At 43.0% G+C, this 14,099-nt stretch overlaps 1 protein-coding gene across 6 annotated transcripts in view; it reads left to right on the top strand.

Annotated features, from left to right (window-relative positions):
* Positions 1–14,099, top strand: part of TNRC6C (trinucleotide repeat containing adaptor 6C) — an 89,489-nt gene that overhangs the window by 34,360 nt on the left and 41,030 nt on the right. For all 6 annotated transcript variants that reach the window (XM_088523434.1, XM_088523438.1, XM_088523437.1 and 3 more), the window contains exon 4: positions 5,045–5,356. In XM_088523434.1, the coding sequence (XP_088379560.1) occupies positions 5,045–5,356 (312 nt within the window). The remainder of the gene's footprint in view (positions 1–5,044; positions 5,357–14,099) is intronic.

Below are 14,099 nucleotides of genomic sequence, written 5' to 3'. Positions count from 1 at the left end.
CCTTGCCTTATGTCATCGAAATGCACTTAAATGCTGTTGTTGTAATTGGAATCTGGTAGACTGATCCCATTCATTATATTAATAAAATCCACCTACAATTGCTCGTAACACTTTTTATGCAGTTGGGATTCCAGAGATTGTAATCATCAAAAAGCATCTGGAGTAATTATTGGATTTGTTGGGGTAAAATTGGATTAAGAAGTTTAGATACCATTAAGTACTGATAATTATTACAAGCAAGCCCATTGTTTGGTGTACGTACAGTCGTTAGAACGTGCAGTCAGCAGATACCCATCACAGACATCTTAAGAGCAAGCAATGGCAAGGCTTTTATTTTTAAATGTCTTTAATTGTATTTTTGCAAGGTTCTAATTAAAGATTTTTTTGCTTTAGCTCTTTTAGTTCGCAATAGTTATGAAAATCATATTGCATTAAATGCTAAAGCAAACCAGGGGAGATGTTTTCAGGTTGCAAAACTCGGCATCGGAGGGTGAATTTTGATTTCTGGATTTCAAGCAGCTGCTGCCCCAGTAACATGAGCCCGAGCTGTGTATTATTTTCTGGTGAAGGGCTAGGGAGGCTGCTCCTCGGGGGGCCGTGGGGTCGTTAAACGTGTAGCGCCCAGGGCTGCAGCTCTCCCTTCGCCCCCGGAGGCGCCAAGCGAGAGGTTGTTGTCCATGGTGCATCTGTCCATCCCGCGTTTCGGGATGCGCCCGTGGGGTGAAGGTGGCGCCCCAAGGGCTGGTGGCGAAGTTGTGAGGATGGGTGTTGGGTGACAATGTGACAAAATGCAGCACGGACGCTTTGAACGGGCTCGTATTGCAGAATTAGGTACATGCTGCATTATTTTGCAACAAATATACTGCAGATGTTATTAGTGTGTTTGGGTGCTAGATTACAGCCTGCCACAAAGCTAGTTTGGGCATTAAGCCCTTTGCTGTGTTGCTGATGCTTTTGGCTTATTTCCTACAGATGATGCAATCAAATGGTTGTTTTCCAGCTACCACAAATATATACGTGGTATCCTTGCAAGAGATTCTCCTGGCTTACTGATTTCCAGAAGATTTTGGAGTACCAAATGGAAAAACACTTTGATGTATTGATCACAAGAGAATCAGTTTTATTAATATGCAGAAATATTCCATTCTGCAATGCAGCATGTTTGATACTTTGATTTTCTTTGTTCAATTCCCTCATACAGGAGTCAAGCATTTACAAGAAACATTATTTCTTGGACTGAAATGAGGTTTCTGTAGCTACACATTTGCAGTAACGCTGCCTTGCTCTTTAAAACAAAAATTAACACGTATTTTATGACATGAGGAATTTGTTTTTTAGTATGTATATACATACCTATGCTATTTGGAACTATCATTTGTGATTATTTTATAATACTAAGAATATAATGCCTTTAAAATGCTACCTGGCTATTTCAGATTTCAAAACTATTTTCAAGCTCTCTTTGTTTTCCTACTTTTGCTTTGCATCTCCCAAATGAAATGAGAATGTTTAGTTCCTTTAGTTCAAAAAGATTTTAAAAAGATACTTACAGAAATTGTACTTTTGATTGGAGAAAAGGAACAAAACTTAGCAGGAATTGTCTTTTGATACCAAATCAACTTTAGAAAACAGACATTTAGATGCAAATTCTGAGCTTGCCCAAATATAAGGTGATTCAGACTTATCCAAATGGGAATCGCAGGTGGTAATAGCCTGAACCTGAGTTTTCTGCATAGTAAATCTGATATTTGATTGCATATCCTATATTGCCACCAAGTAACAGCTATGAATTTCCTACTTTTCTTGTCCGGAAAGAACTTGACAGTGGTTCATGTCCCGCAGGATTGCTCCTTGCTAAGAGGATCAGTTTAATTTATGGTATATGCTATATCTTTCAAAGGCCAGGTGAAACGTTAAAGTCAACAGTAATTGAAAAGAACGCAATTAAAACTAAATAATATTTTGGATTATGTGGAGAATAGAATTATTGTAGGAACAAAGTAATTTTCAGTTCTACGTGGTATTCTGCATATCGTCAAGCTTTTAATCTATATTTTAATTGTGAGACTTAGACTGTGTTGCCATTTCCAAGACTTTTCCTGTGTTTTGCACAGGAGGTTTTATTCTCTGCTGTCAAGAGGCTTCTGGTGCTTTTCAGGTTTTTATAACCCAGCTTAGTTCTTTATTACAGAAATAAACATAGGTGAAATTGTTCAGGCCTCCAAGATAAGAGCTCAGTTTACTGCTCGAGGTCGAGCTTGCCGTTGAGCTCGGCGTGTTTTTACCTCTCAAACTACCCGCTCACTTTGCCACCATCCTCTGCACTACTGGGCCCTGTCTGCCGTGTCCTTCCCGCGGCCGGGCCTGCAGGGTGCCGTCTCTGGCTAATACATAGAGCTGTATAAAACACAATTCAGCCACGGCTGGCCGTTTTTGTGATGTGCCCCTAGGAAGCCCCACGGGCCTCTGTTGGGGCAGGGTGAGCGTCCCCAGCCAGTTGGTGTGAGGAACTGGGCGCCATTCGTGGCCAACGTCTCCGTGCCAGGCCGTGCCGGCGAATCTGCTGCCGACTGGGGTGCCTTTGGCCTCCTTATTTCAGGCAAGGTGTAACCTGTGGCATGCCACATGTCTGCAGAACCTATAGGGAGAGTTAGCTGTCCTGGAAGGCTTGAAAGAAAGGTTGAAGTGAAGACCACAAGAGCAGAGAGGCCTGGGGTAGCGACGGCATCAGCGCGTGGAGCAGGAGCTTGTTTCTGAGGGGCCATTGGAAACCTGGAAATTGCGTTAAGCTTTCATGGTTTAATGTATTTCGTTCAAGAAAAGAATAACCAAAATTTATCCTATTTTAAAACGTAGTCATAGAGAGTCATAGAATCCTTAATGTTGGAAGGGACTCTAGAGATCATCTAGTCCAACCCCCCTGCACATGCAGGGTCACCTAGAGCACGTGGCACAGGGCTGCGTCCAAGCGGGTTTGAAGATCTCCAGAGAAGGAGACTCCACAACCTCTCTGGGCAGCCTGTTCCAGTGCTCTGTCACCCTCACTGGCAAGAAATTTTTCCTGAAGTTCCTGTGGAACTTTTGGTGTTTCACTTTCCAGCCGTTTCCTCTAGTTCTGTCGGTGGCCGCCCCCTCCTCCCTGCCGCCCCCACACCCAAGGAGCGGCAATGCCATGTTAACTTATCTGATGTTTATTGGACATGGTATTTCTTCCAGCTAGTAAAGAAGAGGCTAAAGCTATGGAAAGGAGCAGTTAGGAAAGCATTTAATGTGTTGAAGAGTTTTACACTGGAAAGATTTAAGAGAAGTACACGTTGGTCTTGCGTTGAAGTGCTGGCGTACAAATAGCTGTGTCGTATTTATTTCTGTGCAGTGTCAACTCTGCTCACAAACGCCTCTCCCCTGTGTACATGCAATGCATGTATTAAGAACTAAAGGAACGTTTATGGGAGTATATTTCTGCGAAACAGTGACCTGGTTGGTACCCGGAAAGTACGTGCTCAGCATATAATGGGAATTTGTACCTCTCTTTCAAAGACCAAATCTTTTTTATTATTCAAAATATTGCTGTAATGACAAAAACAAAGTTTGTATTGAACATGTTTGAATCCTTTTGCAGCTTCAGTCGATGCTTCTTATTGCAGATGAAAAATATTTTTCCTCTAGTCATTTGTGAAGCATGAATCAGTAAGTGTCTAGTCTATTTTCGTCCCCAACTCCACTTTTTTAATGTTTTTGCAAATATGTACCTTTAATATGAAATTGAAATGTGGTTTACTTTCTTTGGTTGCTACATTTCAGTATCTGTTTAAAAATGAGAAATGTTTTGCAGAGAAACAGTATTATTTAACTTTTCAAAAATGCTGTAATGATTCTTGTGATAGAAAAAAAACTTGACTCTTTTTGTAAGACACTATTTAACAAAAACCTGAAATGATGGACTTGTCATGGTAGAAGAGATGTGCAGGGTCATTCACCCTTTCCTTTCAAAGGAACTAACTATGGCCAGAATTTTAATTATAACTTTTTGAAAGCTCTCTTTTATCGTCCTTCAAAATAATGTGTTGAGTAGGTTACCTGAGAGCATTAAAAACCCAATATATGGAACAAACTTGGGCGTCAGTATATGTACACATTATATGCACAGATACCTAAATCTACAGATTGGGTAAAGATGGACTGAAGAAAACTGTTGTTTATTAGAAATCGTTCTTTATAACTATTCATTACATAAAGCCTTTTTCCCCCAAAACATACTCCTTTTCCATTTAAATCACTGTTCTGTACAGTAATTAATTTCTCAGCATGTTCCTGGGTAAGTGTTGTTAGGCATCTTGCTTTGGCTATGACCCAAGAAGTCCTAGGAATGCTGGAACTGAAAGCATCTAAGAAGCGTTTTCATTCACTTTGTCATAGATTTAATAGGAAACCAGTGTTCCATTTTCCTTCTTAGAGCTGTGCTTTCCTAAATCATGTTCAATATAAGCCACCTGGACACGATTATATTTGTAACAAACCACGGTAGGGGAACGGTTACCACTTGCAGCTCTGTGTGGACTTAGTTGTGTATCCGTGCGTCAGCGGGACCTTGGGTTTTCTCCCTTGCCCTCTTTAATGCCTGGGCAGCCCCGCGATCTGGTTAGCAGCTTCTCCAGCGCCTCTCCTAGGACGTGCTGCTGGCTGAGGGGATCACGGGAAGGGGGGAAAGTGCCCGTGAAGGCAGGAGTCCTTGGCCGCTTCCAGAGAAGACCCCTGGGCTCATGGGAGCAGCTGAGTGCGTGGCCTTCCTCAGCCGTGTCCCGCGCAGAAGAGACATCACTACGAGGTCGCAGCACTATGAGATGAATGAGCTTAGCCATAGGCTTCAAAGTTGTTAAATAAAATGCTTTGGGAGGCTATATGCATTATAAACCAGCTCTGAGATTCACTGTTGAGCATATTTCTGCTTCAAACAGACTTTGGGGAGATGAGGAAGAAAAAGCCTTTAAAACTATCGCTCATAAAAGCTAATTTTAACCTTTTTTTTTGCTTTTGTCTTCCCCAGTGCCAGAACCTATTAAGACCAGTTTAAGCCAGCCCCAAGCTGCCGGTAGCGGTACCAGTCCTTCCACCAGCACTATTGCCAGCAGCAGCAATGGCAAGCGGGCACCCGCGAGCGGGCAGCAGCCGCCGGCCTCGCGCTACCTGCCCCGAGAGGTGCCTCCGCGCTTCCGCCAGCAGGAACAGAAGCAGCTCCTAAAGCGGGGGCAGCCGCTGCCCGCGGGGACGCTCGCCGGCGCCAGCCCCGCGCAAGGGGCCAGTCCTCCTCCGCAGCCGGGAGCCGGCGGACAGCAGCACCCCAGCAAGACCCCCACGGGTAAGCCCCAGGCCCGGCCCTGGTTTCTGTTGCTTTAGCACCCTCGGCAATGCCACTTATTTCTGTCATCATTCTCAGAGAAACGGCACTGGTTTGGGTTTTGCCAAGTCTTTGCTGGTCTTTCCTTGGCAACGTCAGTGCTCTTTGAAGAGTGTTTTGTGTAAAACTGTTTATAAATCAGGAATGTGAACGCTGCTTACGTGGTGCCGGGATGCTTCTGTACCTGTACGTGCTCATGCTCCCAGCTGCTTTCCTCAGGTTTGGAAAATAGTATTTTGGGAAGAGTAGTTCTGTATCCTAGGCTTTTTTAAAATAGGAAAAAGGCCTGTTGGCTTTTGGGAATAGCCCATGGGGGAAATCGGTGTCTCAGCTCCCTTCTGTAAGAATTCGTTTGCTGATGATGAGCAAATAAGCAGCTCTCCTCTCATTTGCTCTCTGTGATAGAGATCTTGTATATTTTTATAGTGGAGATTAATCTAGTTAATGAATGGTATATATAGTCTTGTTCACCCCTGGCTGGATAGATGCTGCTTCTCTGTAACAGTCAGAAAAACTCAGAATATAGTAGAGGCTACTAAAAGTGGGAGCCGTGTAGCAGCATCTTGGCTTTGTAGTGTGATGCATACTGTGCACAACAAGACAAGCCACATTTAATTTGCTATAAAAGCATTTGCGAAGGCTTTGGTTTTTTTTTTTTAAAAAAATCAGGCTGTGATTCCTGTGCAAGGTCAAACTAGTCAGGTTCTTGTTTATGCAAGGGTAGTTGTATCTTCCTCGTAGAAAGATGCCGCTGAATAGCAGAGCTCATTTGCTTCTATTTCCAGCAGGTGGAGCAGCTCCTTTGCTAGGTAAGAGCAGTTAAAGGAGAAAAATAAGATACCTAGCTGGCTGCATAACCACAGCACTGCGCACCTGGCTGCCAGCAAGGAGCGTGGCCTCGCTCGCTCCTCAGGGACCTCTGCAGCCGTGAAATACATGTGTTGGCAATCTTCTCAAAATTGATCTCTCCTACTGGCCTGCTCTTCACCTCGATGAGCATAAAGAGCAAGGAAGTAAGAAGAGTATCCAGGGAAGGCCAAAGCTTTTTGAACTGTTGTGCTTTAAGTAACCTCGGAGAGAATTTCTATCCTCCAAGGGCACCTAAGAGTCTTTTTCTTCTTTTTTTAGATCCCTCTGTAGTGATAGGAGCAGATGTGGCTCACAGGCACGTGGTGTCCTCACCCCGCACCTCAGTTTCTTTCCACAGAGCAGTGTGTTACCTCTCCGGAGATGTGTAGATTCAAAGTCCTGAACCCCTCCAGCACTTAAGCTATGAATTTTTGATGAAATTTAGTTCAAACTAGTTCATATTTTTGTGACTATGAAAATACAGATTTTTTATTTTTAAATGAGCATTCTGAGTGAGCAATACTTTGCCAGAAGGAAACTTTCCTGCTTCCTCATTTTATTGCCATTAAGGACTATATTCCTTTCAATATGTAGCTCCAGCTCTCTGCATGTTTCATTTACTAAAAAGCTGTTGGAGGTAAAAGTTCTCCAGGGAAGTGAAGGGAAGGAATGATATAATTGAACAATTTGATCCATATGTGTATCTTGAAAGCTAAATCAAGAGTAAATTGGAGGCTCACTAGGTACCACATGAATTTAAACACATTTCAGACCCCCCATTTTAAGCAGCCTGGCTGAATATTTCTCTGAAATACATTCTAATTCTCTTCCATTCATGTATGTTCATATAAAATAGTGTATTTTGAAAATACATGAGTTTGTTGGACCTATACTGGGTTTTGTCCAAGCAAGTATCCATATATAAATCCTTTGGACACATGATGAGCAGCAGTAAGAATTAATGACACCTTATGCACTTTTCTCATGATTTATTTATTATTTGGAGATATCAGTGAAGTAGATTAGAGAGTGAATTATTTTTTGTTTGTTTCTGTCTTTTTGTCTTCAAAACAGTCATTTATTGGTAACTATCATAAAATTACTACTTCAGAGCACTTTGTGTGGGACTGTCATTAGCCAACACTCCAGTCGAGCTACCTCGACACACAAAGCCCATCGGTATTCCCAATTCATTCTGCGTTTTCTCAACTAGCACCAATCTATGTGGCAAATAGTTAACTTGCCTTCTTGAAGCCAGGCATTACAGGAATGTTTCTTTTGCCATGTGATCTGCAAGAATTTTAATTTCTGGAAAGTTCCACGGGAGAACAAAAATAAGAAGTACTGTTTTCTCCTTTGTTTCTTTACAATGTATAAAGTTTGTCTAGTAATCTCCAGGCAACCACTGTGCATTTGAGGATTTTTAAGAACAAAGATCAGAAGTAGTAATAAGATTTTCTTGAAGATACCTTTTGCTTTTCTGCCATTCAGCAATGAGAAACCAATGTCCATCAACTCTAAAGAAATGTCCCGTGTCCTGCATGGAGGTAGCAGGGAACTTCTGCACGTTTTTTCTATGGCGAGTAGAATATTTTGTGGCACTGTGGCTCTGTAACATATTTTTCCAAAGCCTAGAAGAAAGGAATGCAAATAATCCATAGAGCAGTTAGAATACTATAGAACACAGAATCATTGTGGAAGAGTGACCCTGCTGGAGTGCTGTGCGTGTTGTGTTCTGGGAAGTGGGAATTCTGTAGCAGCGACAGAGCCCTGTTGTTTTCCCGCTGTGGGCTGGTGCTGGGCTGCGTGCTGAACTTCTTTTCTCTTTTTCTATGAAGCGGGAAGTTTGATTTCATGTTTCAAGATTTCATTGGCTGTTATTTGTGTCTGCGTGGTTGTGGCCTGTCACGTGCGTTTCGAAGCAAGTGTGGACAGTAAAAAGTTGCAGAGTATCAATGTGTAGAATGCTTGCAGCTCCTATCATAAGCACGTTAATATTAGCTTTGTTTGGGAGCGTTTTCTGGGAAGCAAGAATAAGGAAAGCTTAGTGTTTAAACCATCCCATGTTATGTTCCTTCCTGCTTCCTACCCTTCCACTGCGTTCTGCCTCGCAGAAATAGAGCAGTTTTCTGTGCTTGAAAGGACAAACTGGGAGACAAGTTTACAAGGAGAGGTAATCTCTTCCAAAACCATCTAACACAGTTGGAAAATGCAGAACAACTTCGGCAAACAGGTATTTCATCAGGTGTAACAAAGTCGTAGTGACATTCGTGCTCGCCGAGGCCTGTTGGAACGGGCAGTTCCGCGTCTCCCGCGCCGCGCGGGCCGAGGCGAGGCCTGCGCAGCCAGCCCTGCGGGAGGCGCGTTGGGAATACGGGCTGGCCTGCTTTCCGTGAAGATTAACTCTTAAAAAAGCACCTGAAATCAGAGAATCATGAATAGAAGCACAGATTCCTTAAGGTTGGAAGGGACCTCTAGAGATCACCTAGTCCAACCCCCTGCACACGCAGGGTCACCTAGAGCACGTGGCACAGGACTGCGTCCAAGCGGGTTTGGAAGATCTCCAGAGAAGATGCTGAAAACTGCTTCTGGGGGATTATTAGCTGAACTTTATCTGTTCCTATGAACCTTATGCTTATATTGTGTAATTCCCCTATCAGAATATCTTTGAGTCAGAAAGTTGCAGAAAACAACCCTGCAGTAATTGCATTTCACTTTTCTTTTGGGTCCTTCATATAGCCGCTCTTTTACCTGTAATGATTACAATGTTAAGCACTATTTAAGTGTAAAATAGAGCTTTAGATTTAAGTATAAAATAGAGAATAGAAAGATAGTATATTTGTTTACATTGCAGATTTTCTATATGTAGCAGTTTTTCCCACTGCTTTGTGGTCAGATGGTATATGTTCATTTTATGCATATGAAAGAACTGTTTTGTTTGTTTCTGAAATGGGAATCAGTGCTAATCACCATTACATCAAAATCACTAATCCAAGTCACTTCTAATATCTCGTATTCTGTTAGAAAGGTGGAAAAACTTCGAAGGGAGAGATGTAAAGCAATATTCATGATGAGCAGTAATATAAATGGAGAAGGATTCTGGATTTTAAAATATTTTATAAACCTAGGCTTTCAGGAGTTGTTGCATAGCTATGCTGCAAAGGAATACTTTTGTACAGGACATGTTGAATACGTTTGTATTTTTCTCTAGAAGGATGCAAAAAATATAAATAGGTTTTTTTTATTTTTTTTTATTCAGTTCTGCCTTTTTTTTTAGTTAAAATAGGGGTCTACAAGAGGAATAAGATAATAAGATAAAATTACAACAGTGACCTGTTTTAAAGCAGGTTCTCTCTGCTGTAGCTGTGTGGGTATTACCTAATGCCCTGAAGACATGCATTATTATTTAATGACTGTTGTTCCTGACTGAGGGAGCTTACTTACATGTTGGTGACTTAACTACAGAACTGGCTATTTCTACTACTTCTGCGGGAGTCAGATAACTATATATAGGAACCTCTGCCATAAAACTCCCAAGAGTTTTCACTCGTTGCATTGCTTGACAGTAGTTTGTGTAACAGTTCAAGCTACATCTTACCACGTAGACAACTTTTCTACAATGTGGCTAAGTGAAAGCTCTCCTGCCAGCAGGATCAAATTTGATGTTACACCATTAGTATAAAATAAAATAGTTGTGTTTTGATTAGCCTTTCTGCTGGTAGTCTTATTGAATCTCACTGAGGATGTTCAATACCACCAGAGCTTACATGGATGACAGTTATGTTTTTCTCTTCTTTTTTTTTTCTGCAGGACTTCCTAGAATTTGGTAGCAGTTGTTGTTCAGCCTGATCCCCAGAAATCAAAGTTATCAAAGTCACTAGGACAGATAGATGTTTAGACAAAAGGAACTGAGAAAGCATGGTTGCAAGGAAGAAATTAAATTGCATGTAGAGATGAGAGCCAGGCAGATACTGGCATATGCTCCTAGGCAATCCACATTTTTTGAAATAATATTCTAGTGAGGAAAGTATTTGGGAAGTAAGTCTTGACTAATAAAGATATTTTTGACCACTGAAAAACTTGAAAAATTCCACCCAGTGTTTTGAACATAGAGAAGTGGCAACCTCTATGGAGCACAAATGTGAACATTATGAATGAAAAGTGAGTGTTTTTTTAAAAAAATCAAACTAATCCTGGGAATGAATTTCTCTGCATTGTGTGTGTTATCTGACATCAGGCAGCAGAGCGTGAAAAATAAATCTGCTTCTCCAAATCTATTTGACAGCGATTAGAATTTTTCACTGGTAGATGGAAAAAAGAGAAATTTGTGGAGGGATAAATAACTGAGATGTCTTTGTATTTTCTCTGTCCTGATTTTCAGAGAGAATGGCTGTGCAAAAGCAGCATGACTTAATGACAATTGTATGTCCTTTGGAATTGGTAGGTCTGTATTCTCTCTGTGGTTCTGCCGGAGAAGGCTGTGATTTAGTGGCAGCCAGATAAATAAATGGCCCAGGTGTTTGCTGGGGAAAAAAGGCCAGGAGGCAAACAGGCCGGCAAGCTCCTAAGCGTGCAAAATTCCCTGACCCAAAGATGTGAAAAGACGAAATAGCAGTTCCTGTCTCTGCTAGTGGAGAGTCAGGGTCAACAGGAGTAGGCATGAGTGTGTCGTCCTGAGAAAGGGAGGCATTTCATACAACTCAAGAAATTGGTAGGTCTGGTACTACACGAAGCAAGTCTTAAATAAGTTCTAGTTATTAAAATAAAAAATAAAGAACAGAAAGGCAACTGTTTCTTGAGTCCATTAAATAACGAGCAAGACCAAGAGAATTGGTTTGATCAACGGGGAGGCCTGTTGTTAGATGCCATCAACAGGGCCTTAAATGCATTTTCGCTTGGTCTGTGACCCAGCTGACTCTCAGTCCTTTGCTGGCAAAATGGGAACGTTTCAGGTGAGATTGTGCAGTTGTACTCTTTAATGCTGACGTCAGTCATTTGGCTATAAAGTGCATCTTGCATTAAATTTTTTGAATGATACCAAGCTAGAAAAGATTGCAAGGCAACTGGAAGACAGACTTACAATACCAAATAATGATGATAAAATCCAATAAATGTTCCCGAAAAATCCTAACACTAGAGAAGACTCTTGAGCTGTAAATGCCTAAAAGGCATACCTAAAAGACTGCTACAAAGACGAGAATTGCGTGTTTTGTATGCCTATGATGTATCAAAATAGGAGCGCTAGACTTAAATATGAAGAGGAGAGATGAAAATAAGGCCTTAGGAAAATTGTGCCCATACCAAAAGTATTTAAATGAGAGGGAGCACTCCAGTACTATGTGAAGCCCCTGTTGCAGGGGGACTTCCCTGACAGGTTGAGCAAACGTCCCTAAACACGTGCCAGGACTGGTTGCTCAGGTCAGGCGAAAGGTCTGCAGAACATCTTGAATTCCCTCTTTTATGTCCTTCACTGTACGGAGGTAGGGTAGCTAGAGACACATCAATACCTGGAAGAGGAGATCTTTGATTTCTTTCTGTAGCTTTTGAAAATGGCATTTTCAAATCCTATCAGACTCACCCTCTGTAGAAGTTGTTAGAAGATGGAGCTCACAAAAGGCCCTGCCAGGCATTGCAGCAGCCGCTGGAGTAGAAACTGCTTTGTTTTGCCCCCAGCCTTTGGAATCTGTTCTGTGTTTTCTTACATGTCCTGGTCTGGTGAACATAGGTCACCGGATTAGGTACCACTTATGAACACCTGCATCCATATGATGAAATAGGCTGCAGAAAAAGTTTGCTCTGTTGGCAACAAAGCTTCAAGAAATGTGGAAATGTCAGAAGTTGTCTTGTGGCATAATTTTAGGTAATGAAAATTTCAGCCGTGTATAATTGATATCAGTGCAATATAATCACAACAGTATTCCGACATGAAACAGTTTGCAGAATTGAATGTCAAACTTGATTCAGGATTGCCATTGAAAGATTTGTGTGAGTGGAGCAGAAGCAAGGAAAAGGATGGATTTGTTATTATTTTCATTCTGCTGTTGTTTTTAAAATGAAATTGTAGCCATCCAGTCATGAGAGGTTACTGCAAAGAAGCAGAAAATAAGTGTCCTCACAAAGAAACTTGCTATTTTCAAGGGTGCTGCTTTGGTGGCAGCAGTTCTGGAAACGTGGGCAAAGTTAGGTGCAATCCTGGGAAAAAGTCTCAGGCGGGAAGTCCACCTGAGCGGAATCACAACAGGCAAACGTGCAATTAGTATGTATGGGACAGATAGCAGGAGGAGGAAGGAAACACCAGATTATTGTGAAGGGGTATGTGAGAAATCCTGGGAGTGGATATATTTTAACGTTTTTGTATATGCCTTGATGCAAGGTCTCAGTGTAGGTCATCATCAAAATAAGTGTCAGGCACCTCCTGAAAACATCGAGCTTGTTTTTCCCACACACCCTGCCCCGCTTCTCTTCATGCTGTCCTGATGTCCTCAAGGTAACAACCTGTGGTGGCCCCCGGGGGCCACGCTCGGCGCCCCGGGGCTCCTGCGCCGCCGCCTCAGCGCGAGGCGGGGACGCGAGGCCGCGGCGGCGACGCGGGCAGGGGAGGCCGCGGCGGGGGCGGCCGCGCCGGCAGCACCGCGCGCCCCGCTCGCTTGGCTGACTTTCAAGACGCAGGCGGAAAAGCGGCCGCGCCGCTAATTGCCGCCGGGTCCCGCGGCGAAAATGGTCCGTGACAGTCGCGGGAGTTCAGAGAGGGAGGAAGGCAGATCGGTTTAGTGTCAGCCGCAATTAGATAATCAAAGCTTAAAAAAATCCCACTGCGCTGATACCTTAACCTGGCGCTGGGGCGCGCCGCGAGGGGCCGGGGGAGGCGGGCGCGCGCGCCAAGGGCATTTCCATAGCCAGCGCGGCCGAGGCCCGGCCGAGCGCGCAGGTTGTGCGGGCGCACGCCTGCACGGAGCGCTTTTTCTTGGCAGCTCGACAGGATGAGGCTTGCGCTGTGCACGGCCGACATGTTGAAGCCGAGAGCCCTGGAGAGCGCAGAGGCAGCAGCAGTAGCAGCAGCTCTGCACGCAATGTAGCGTCTCCTAGGATGGTGGGGCGGCTCCTTCCTGCAGGTATTTTATTACCCGACAGCCCTTTTTTTTCAGAGCCAAAGGAGGAGGAGAGGAGGTAAAGAGAGAAAAGGGAAGGAAAAAAGTAACCCTAAGCCTGAGAAAATAGCATCTGCTTCTGTTAAATCAATTTATTACATAACATTTCAGAGGCAGAGCAGCAGCGCAGCGTCCTGAGCTTTTTGGCTGCGTTTCAGGTTTGATAAAATGGCGTCTTCGCAGCGAGCTGCTTGCTAGAGATATGTTGCACTGAGCAGAAAGATGAAATTGTCTGGCATTTTCTCCTGCTGTTTCTGCTTTGTAGAGGTAGCGTTCAGAGGAATCCCTACTAATTGTGAAAGCTGTTGTTTTATTTGTGCTTGTTTTGCTAATGCGTTTAAAGGGTTCCAGCATCAGAGGAAATGAGCTACGTTTTAATGTCGTAGTGCAGCAAATTAAAGCGGGGTAACAGCCTTTCCCACTTGGGCACTTAGCGATGGCTTAGTCTTGGAATAAATAAAGCTGTTTTATTCAGTGCTTCCATTTCTGTCTTCCCACGTTACATCTGCTTTCCAAGATTTCATAAAATGAGACTTGCTGTAAGTTGGCTTCCTAAGTTACTTCCAATCGATGGCAGTTTTCAAATTGGTCCTGAGCTTTAGACTGTATATGGATATATCTAAATGTGCCTGGTACCCTTAAATATTAGCACTGTCACTCACAGATTTGCTACTTTGCTGTATTTTGTTTCTCGGAATTGATGCTTG

Source organism: Tinamus guttatus, unplaced genomic scaffold (genome assembly GCF_059628265.1).
Source record: "Tinamus guttatus ecotype Peru unplaced genomic scaffold, ASM5962826v1 Tinamus_guttatus_pri_ptg000188l, whole genome shotgun sequence".
Lineage (NCBI taxonomy): Eukaryota > Metazoa > Chordata > Aves > Tinamiformes > Tinamidae > Tinamus > Tinamus guttatus.
This window is presented reverse-complemented; position numbering and strand designations above follow the sequence as displayed.